Below are 9,321 nucleotides of genomic sequence, written 5' to 3'. Positions count from 1 at the left end.
AGGGCGTGTCATTATCCAAACGAAAATCTAAAGGCAAGAAGGAACAACTGATTGAGATGGGAAGGAACCAGTGAAAGAACTCTGGAAGTATGAAGACGCAAACGGAAAGCACACCTCCAAAAACAAGAAGTGACAGCTGCCCCAGATGAGAAGGAATCAGCGAAAGAACTCCAGAAGTATGAAAATCACAGCAAAATGACACCCGCAAAATAGAACACCAGCTCTCTAGCAATGGATACCAACCAAAATGAAAATGTTGAAATGACAGATAAGGAATTCCAAATATGGATTGTAAGGAAGCTCAATGAAATCCAAGAGAAAATAGAAAACCAACTCTAAGAAACCAGAAAAAACAATTCAGGAAATGAATGAAAAATTCACAAAAGAGATTGACATATTTAAAAAAACAATGCTTTCTCCATTTTAAATTTTAAATTCTTAAATCAAGTGATCTATCCTTTGTATAATACTATACAATTGACAGAAGGGGTTTAAATCACTTTTGAAACATACACATTTGGAATCGTTATGTCTTCTTCATGGATTGATCCTTTTTCATTATGTAATGTCCCTTTCTGTCCCTGGGAATTTTCTTTGCTCTGAATCTTTTTTATTTGATATTAATATAGCCACTCCTGCTTTCTTTCTATTAATGTTTATATGGTATTTAGACAATTTATATTTAACATATTTATTGATACGTTAAGGCTAAGTCTGCTTTTTTAATTTTTGTTTTGTTTGTTCTCTGTGTTTTTAGTTTCTATTTGCCCTGCCTTCCTGTAGGTGACTTGAACAATTTTTAGAATCTCATTTTGGTTTATTTATAATGTTTTTGAGTGCATTTATTTGTGTGACTTTTTTAGTGTGTGCTGCTAGCAATACATTATATACATAATTTATCTAATGGTCTTCTGACATCATCATTTTACCTGCTTGAATGATGTATAGAAACCTTCCCTCCCTTGTACATTTTTTTACACTCCCTTGTCTATAATATAAATATCTTAGATATTTCCTCCCACATACATTGAGACCACATTAGACAATGCTATAAATTTGTCTTCAATCATCAACCATAAGAAACCTCAAGAGAAAGGAAAGTCTACTGCATTTACCCATGTTTTTGCTTACTGTGTTCTTTCTTCCTTCTTAATGTTCTAAAGTTCCTTCTTCTATCATTTTTCTGTTTTAAAAACTTGCTTTTGTCATTCTTTTAGGGTAGATCTAAATTCCCTTAATTTTTCTTCATCTGAGAATGTCTTGATTATCCCTTCAATACTGAAGGATATTATCACTGAACATAGAATTCTACATTGACACTTCTTTTCCTTCAGCACTTGAAAAATGCTCTGCCATTTCCTACTAAGGCCTTGTCAGTTTCTAATGAGAAATCTATCAGTCTAATTTTTTCCCCTTGTAGGTATAGGAAAGGTATTGTTTCTCCTTGGCTGCTTTCAAGACTTTTTCTTTTTCTTTAATTTTTAGAAGGTTGATTACAGGATGTCCTGAAGTTGATTTCTTTGTGTTGATCCCGTTGGTATTTGCTCAGCTTCTTGAATCTGAAGGTTTATGTCTTTTGCTCAATTTGGGAAGTTTTTAGTCATTATTTCTTCAAATACTTTTTCAGTCCTACACTCTTTCTCTTTTCCTTCTGGGAATCAGTTGGCATGAATGTTTAAAGCTTTTGTTCTAGTCCCATAGTGAATTCTATTATTTTATGTTTTTAAGCTCTCTGAACCTTTTCCTGTCTTCTCCACTTTGCTGTTGAGTCCATCTACTGAGTTATTGAGTTTTTAGGGTTTGTTGTTGTTGTTGTTATTGTATTTTTCAGTTCTAAAAATTTCGTTTGTTTGTTTTTATGTTTTTTTTTTTACATTGGGGAATAAACAGTCTCTTTATTTTTTAAATTTTATTGCAAAATATTAAGGGAGTACAAATGTTTATGTTATATGGCTTAAGTCAGGGTTACAAATGTGCCCATCACTGAAATAGTGTTCATTGTCCCAGTTAGGTAGATTTTTGCCCCTTCCCTCTTTTTATGGTTTATATTTCTTTTTAAGACTTTCTATTCATTTGCTGAGATTTTGTATTTTACCATTTGTTTCAATTGTGTTATAATTGCTCATCGAAGTATTTTTATGATGGGTGCTTTAAAATCCTTGTCAGATAATTCTAACATTTGTGTCATCTCAGTATTGTCATCTGTCTGTTTTCTTTTTTCATTCAAGTTGATATCTAGTATGATAAGTGATTTTTGATTAAAAGTTGGATACTCCTAATGTTATTTAAATCTTTTGTTTTAGCAACCCTCCTCTGGCACTGTCCTGGATAGAAGGGGGCCAGTAGAAGTCTAGTTTCTCTACTGGATCTCTCTTGACATCCAGGTTGGGGAGGGGCTCTTTGTTCCTGCTGATTAGGAGTGGGAGTTCAGGCTTCTCTCTAGGCCTCTGCTGATTCCATCTCAGCTGGTTGGGGTAGAAACACCTGATTAACACTGGTAAAGGTAAAAATCCTGGTTCCTGAGGTGGCCTCCACTGGGAGTGGTCTATTTTTATTGGGGATGAAAGTCCTTGCTCCCACTTGGTCCTCTGGTGCTGGGGTGGGGGTTCCTTTAAAACTCATTAAGAGTAGAAATCTAGGTTCTCCACTTGCAGGCCTAAGCTTCTTACCAGCTGCATTGTTACTATGACAGCTGGCATTCTACTGCACCATGGTGTTTCACTTCCTATCTCCCGATGCTTTTGTAGAAAATAAAATTGCAACATATCCCGTTCTTCCCAGTCTTTTCATGGGATGTAGTGGGAAGAGGACGGCCTTTGCAGGCAGACTACAAAAATGTGCCATTTTCAAGCTGTTTGGCTCTGGGAAAGTCACTCGAATTCTCTGAGCCTCCATTTTCCGAACTATAAAGGAAAAATAGGAATCTCACAGAAGTCATGCTGGAATGAGGAAAAGTAGGTCAAAGGGCCTGTCACATTCCAGGTTCAATAAATGACAGTTCCTTTCCTCTGCAGGAGAGAAGAAGGTGCTTCACCACCACCACCGCCATGTGTAGATCTCACTGAGGCACTCCAAGGGTTAAAATCTCATGATCAAAAGCTTATTTCCTGACATCCTCCACTCCTTTCCCCCAGGTTCTTGGAAAACCCTTCGGGGAGAAAGTCTGAGCCAGGCCACTCTCAGAATGAGAGTGGGAGCCAGAGCAGGGGCTCAGGCATAGCAGAAGTCCTAGGAGAAGAAAGGCCTGTTGCGAGCCCACGCAGTCAGCCCGCCCAGGGCTATTGTGTTCTGAGCAAGTACAACATCATCGCTTTGCCAAAGCTGCTCCCAGAGCAGTGGGATCACACACTTGTCAACTCCCACTTTGCCAGCCCGCCTGTCACCTCCAGCCCAGAGCAGCTGTTGTGTTCCCACCATCACAGCACAGCGACTGCGTCTCCAGTCCTAAACGCTCCCATTACCCTCCCGAGAGCGGGATAGGAAGAAAGAAAGTGGCAAATGAATGAAAAGAAAACGAGCGTGCGCCATCCTCTCAGCCCCGCCCGTGAGGATTCCTCTACACTCCCTGCCCGGCAGCCCCTGACAGCAGCCACCAGCCCCAACGCACTAGACTTCGCTCTCAAAAGGTTTTCCCGAGCTCCAGGCTTTGAAGTTGAAGGGAGACCGGGGGAAAAAAAATCTCGACTCCTAAAGAGCAAGGAGCCAAAGACACCTTGAAGCCAAGAAGTACTTGAAAAAATTGTGTCCATGAATGCCGACCACCGATCCCCATCCCAAGAAGAATAAAGCTGTCTTGAGACCAACCCGGTATGTCTCCAACTGCGCTTTCTCAGCCACATCTGGCAAGAGGTCGCGCTCGTGCTCATTCTCTCTCGCTCTCCTAATCTCAGTTTTGACTATCCCCAGACTCCCTCCTATCCTCACTTCACCTGGAAGTCTGTGGTGAATGTACCCCTTTCCAGCTCCCCTAGGCAAGTAGTCTAACAATAGATACTTTCCATAGGTAACTCAGCCCTCTTGCGCAAGGAGGTATTCGATTTGACCGGGGTGGGGGGACGCTGCAACGTACCACTTACCTGATCTCTTTAATGCTTTCCAATTTGCACATGATTTCTTGCTCATCTGCCATGTTTTTCACTCTCAATTTCACGCCCGAGAAATGTACAAATACAACAGCCGGGGGATACAATAGACACAATGTAGCCACCTCCTCCCGGTTTGGGGCTCTGAGCCTGTGCGGTAGGGACTTGGAGAGGCTTGGGAGCTGTAGTCCACAGCTCCAGGGCCTGCCAGGCAGCCCGGGGGCCTGCGGGACTACAACTCCCAGAAGGCCAAGCGAGACATGCCAGTTTCTCTTCCTGCAGCCGCACTTTAAATCAATTTGTCACAGATAATTATGTCAAAGGTTGTGAGGAGTGCAAGGGAATGGGGATATTCGTCTGGCCCGTCTGTAGAACATGGAAAAAACATACTCTTAAAGGCAACTGGAGAGATAAGAGACATACCCATTCACGGCCCTCTGGGGGCCCTCACGCCTGCCTACCCACTCCAAAAAGGTTACCAGAGTCGCCAATTATGGCTTGGGGCGGGAGAGAAACCCTGCACTGGAATTAGCTTCTGAGAAGTTGAGTGTTCTAGCTGCTGCCTGGGGACTAGTAGCTTTGGCATTCAAATAGAGGTGGGGAAGAGGAGCTTTTGGGGAGGAGGGTGCAGCTGCGAAAGCTGGGGAAAACGGGGGTTGGGAGGAGGGGGTGGGGAGGAGGACCTCGTTCCTTCCTGCTACCCACATAATTCAACAGTTACTGAAATCAGACTTTGCCAGTCCATGAAGGAAGTACTGAGGGGGTCACTGCGTGAGGCAAAAATAAAAGCAAATTCTTGCCTTTGAGGAGCAGGAGAGACTGAAAAGTTACCCATTAATTACAGTATAGTGTGGTGTCATAATACAGGAATGGATAAGGTGTAACCTGTACAGAGAAGATGTAAATCGGTCTCAAAAGTAAGAATTTGCCAGACCATAGAGAAGAATGGGCTTTCCAGGAGAAGATACAACACACAGAAAGAAAGGGACAAGTGGTCCCGAGTGTCTGGAATATAGGGTTCTTATATGGGGTGTAGAGGTGGAAAAGAGAAGTGGGAGATGTAGTATCTAGAAAAAGTACATTTGAACCAGATTGTGAAGTACGTTGAATGTCAGACTAAGGAGTTTGGGCTTAATCCTCCAGGCACACTGTTAGGGTGGAAAAGACTAGTAGGTGCTCACGACGCAGGTGGAGAAAGATTTCTCATGGAGAGATTAAGATATATAAGTAAAATTTATTTTATTCTTTAGAAGGACAGAGAGAATATGAGACAGAGAGAGAGAGAGAGAGAGAGAGAGAAAGAGCAAGGGGGCGGGGGGGTGTTGGGAACAGACCAGAGACACAGCGTGGCATCCCAAAGAAAGAGAAGGGAGATGCCAGCAGCAAGGCCCAGGGGCTTGCTGCTTTTATGGGGACAAAGAGAAAAATAGTAATTGTTATGGAGTAAGTAGCAGGCAGTCTCGAGAGGTCAAGTTGCCCATCTTTCTTGTTTCTTCTGTTCCTGGAGACTTGGTTATCTCTGAGATGTAGTCAGGCTTATCACAGGGGATGTGATTTTTGCCCCTGAGATATTTGGTTTTGGGCAGGAAACAAAGGCCTGGGGTTTATCCCCCTGCTGTCTTGTGGGGAGCTTCTTAGAAACTCCTGGAGGCTGGCAAACAAATTCTAAAGGCCATGAGATGGTGAATGTAAAAAGAAAGATTTACATTTCCTTTCTGGGCTCTTTTCGGGTGTTTGTGAAAACAGAGTCCCAACAGGTTGCCTGCTAGTTTGGGACAGAAACTAGATGCAAAGAGTAGGGAGAGCTCAAGATTGATCTTTAGCTGTTATTAGAAAATTGAGAGATTCAAGGCCACCCTGACACACACATTTATCCAAAATACATGTATTAAGTGTTTACGGTGTGCTAAATAATGCAGAATTGTGTTTCAAAGCATGGGAGTGATAAGATTGGAGGAACATCTTAGGGATGTGACTCTGGAAGCAAAGTAGGGAATAATTAAGGGAGACAAGAGCAGGTAAAAAGGCAGTTACTCAGAAAGCACAAATAGGCCGAGAGTGCTGGGCTTTGGACAAAAAGAAGACCTCACTCACTCCTAACTAAGAATGACTCAGGACTCTCTCTGCTTGACTTTGCCCCTTCTTTTCCTGAGCCTCAGTTTCCTCATCTGAAAAATGGACCTGGTGAACCCCACGTCAATGACTTGTTGTGACGACTCAATAAGATCATCCCCATGATGGTGCTGAATACAGGGATTGGTATTTTGTAGGAGCTCAAGAAAAGTTTGTGGAACATGAATCTCCGGCCATTCCTGGGTGTCCACACTGATTTTAAGAGTTCTCCAGGGAAGGGATTGAAGCGCTTCTCTTCTTTGGATCTCAGACATTATAACCTTCAGAACCAAGAAATTCTCTCTGGTGTCTAGCCTAACATTTTCCTGTGGGTCCAGAGTCAAGGACTGGCCTCAGCCCTGTACTATAAAAGGAAGAGGAGAGGAAGAAGCCCCTGTAAGCGCATGGCAGGCACTGGCTACTGTGCGGAGGGCTGTATGTCTAGTCTATCATTTCATTCACACAACCACTATAAATAGGGCAAGTAGATTCATCCTCTTTTACAAGGAAGAAAACTGACTCAGATAGGGAATGCGGCTTTGCCACGGTTACACAGTAAGTTACAAAGCTAGAGCCTGGGATCAATTTGGACTAAGTTACTTTCAGATTAATGAAGGGAATGTGTATGAAAAAAAATATGGCAACCAAAATAAAATGGGGTCCTGGATGTACATATTTATGTCAAACATAAAGTGCTTTACAATGTGAGTTAATGCTGGTTTGGGAAGAAGTGGAGGCTGTGTATGGGAATGTGTGGGAAGCAGTTTACAAATGGCCTTTGAGGTGTTTATGCTGACTGTCTCTCTCTTTCCACCACTCACTTCCTCTAAGAATCCATACCTCACAACATGCTCACATGTCTGAAAGGGGCTGGATGTGGCTATGCATATGTTTAAATAAAATCTGTTAATGGGTTTACAGTCTGATTTGGCAGTAATTTGGCAAATATCTTGTCTTTCAAGCCTCACCAAAACCCTATTTCACAGATGATGAAACTAAGTCGAAGGGAGGCAAAGAACGTATCCAAGGTCACCCAGCATGGCTGACACAGAACCAGGTCTCCTGACTTATAGGCCGGTGTTCTTCCTGTGGCCTCACATAGCCTGTATCAAGTTGCTGATGCCCCCATAGTGTCCGAATGCCTCTGTTACTTTTCAGCCAGATGGTACACTTTAATACAGGGTGCCTGCAGAGGGCCAAGCATGCCGGATGCTCCCCATTCATAGACATTAAAGGGAGATGGCAGTTAATCTAGGAGAGGGGGCCTTCAGAGCACCTGAGCTTGAAAGAATGTTCATGCCGTTTGTAACAATTAAGATGTCCAACTAAAAAAAGAGTAATAAACCTCTTAGCTTCCATGGGTTTGCCTTGGCTCCTTGACCTCTGTAAGAACAGATATCGTACCTGCTCCTTGCTGAGTTGTAAGAAACCAGGCTAGCGATGAGAGGGAGAAAGAGGAGGAAACCACAGCCTTCCATCCCTACTCCTGAAGCAGCACTTAAAACGGTATCTCCAAGCCAAGCTGGTGGCTTTTCCAGAGTAAAATGTTCAGTAACTCTCAATTGATCAGAAGTCTGTAATGGCTGAGACATAGGAACTGTGCTAACAGCAAGTTCTAATGAATTATTTCATTAGAGGAAGTGGTTGACTTGAGGTAGTAAGCATTTAAAAAGTCTCAGTTTTTTCAGGGCCAACATTGTTCTTATTGCTAAGAAATAGGTAAGGAGGGCAGGGTATGGTGGGCTATATACCATTAAAATGCAGGAAATTAGCAAAGGTGAAGCCAGTCAGTCTTTTATTAACATGACTTATCTTTCAGGTTATAGATCAAGATTTTGAAAGTGGAGGTCAGAATGTTTGAATTCACAGATATTTCCCTGTGCTTCAACAGTGAACTGAACTAAGAGAGGAGGCAGAGACGCAATAAGAGCCTTCGTTCTGAATTGCCTTTTGAAAAGAAGTTCTAATTATTTACTGAGTTTCTCACCATGTTCCTTAATCAGCATTTCTAAGAGAAAAATGAGGCAAAAATTTTGGATCATTCAGCCAAAACATATTTATTGTGTACCAATTATGTGTCAGGCACCATGCTAGGCAGTGGAGATCCCATAGTAGATATGACAGACACAGGCCTTGCTGTAACAAAGCTTATCATTTAGTGGAAGAAACCAGCTATTGAAAAGATCACACATAAATATAGAAGTATACCCAGAAATCAGGGCTTGGAAAAAACATCTAGGTTCTGTGAGCACACGTAGGGGAGTACTAACTTAGTCCTGGGTAGTGAGCAAGGCGACAGTCACGGAAAATCTTCCTGAAAGAAGAATCCTGAAGGAAACTAGGCAGGAAGGGATGGAAAGAGCAGGAGGCATCAAGGATTCATTCATGCAATCAGCCAACAAATATTTATTTAGCACTTACTATACGCCAGGCACTCTCCTAGGTTCCAGAGATATAGTGTTTTACATGCATTAAGTTAGTTTAATCCTTGCAATAGTCCTATGAAATAGATATTATTATTATCCCCATTTTACAGAAGAGGAAGCTGAGGCACAGAAAAGTTACGAAACTTTCTCAGAGTCATACAGCTAGTAAGTGGCAGAACTGGGATTTGAATTTAGATAGTCTGGCTTCAGAAGCCATGCTCTTACCCACTATGTTCTATTGCTTTCCTAAAATCCCAGTCCTCAGGAAGTTTACATTCTAGTAGGAGGAGCCAGACAATAAACATGGAAAAGAAAAAACCAAATAAATATAATAAGATTAAATATAAAGCCATAAAGACATTAAATGAGGATAATGGGATAGAATGGTGGCAGAAGGGAGAATGTTTCAGGTAGGATGGTCAGGGAAGGCCTCTCTTTGTAGCCAGGCCTCTTGAGATTTTAGTACTTCAGCGCTTTTAGTGACTGATATAAATAAATTCTGACTAGGCCCTTCTTTGCTTGCAGGTGATAACTACTTGCTTCCTGCCCAGCACCCCTTGTTTTCACAGTAATTAACTGCTGGTGTAATGTTCCTTTGTCAAGCAGGAGGAGACAACTCTAGGGTCACAAGAAAAATTTATGAATTTGTTTTGCAAAAGAAATGAATGCCCTTGAGAAAGTTTCAACAAGCTACTGACGCC

At 42.1% G+C, this 9,321-nt stretch overlaps 1 protein-coding gene across 2 annotated transcripts in view; it reads right to left on the bottom strand.

Moving 5' to 3' along the window:
- Positions 1 to 4,229, bottom strand: part of ZC4H2 (zinc finger, C4H2 domain containing) — a 55,236-nt gene extending 51,007 nt beyond the window's left edge. Inside the window, exon 1 of one of the 2 annotated variants that reach the window (XM_012643034.1) lies at positions 4,077 to 4,229. In XM_012643034.1, coding sequence (XP_012498488.1) covers positions 4,077 to 4,129 — 53 coding nt within the window. In that variant the 5' untranslated portion in view covers positions 4,130 to 4,229. The remainder of the gene's footprint in view (positions 1 to 4,076) is intronic. The other variant, XM_012643043.1, reaches the window with a different exon arrangement.
- Positions 4,230 to 9,321: the final 5,092 nt, after the last annotated feature.

The sequence above is a fragment of the Propithecus coquereli genome, unplaced genomic scaffold, assembly GCF_000956105.1.
Source record: "Propithecus coquereli isolate 6110/MARCELLA unplaced genomic scaffold, Pcoq_1.0 Scaffold101, whole genome shotgun sequence".
Taxonomy (NCBI): domain Eukaryota; kingdom Metazoa; phylum Chordata; class Mammalia; order Primates; family Indriidae; genus Propithecus; species Propithecus coquereli.
This window is presented reverse-complemented; position numbering and strand designations above follow the sequence as displayed.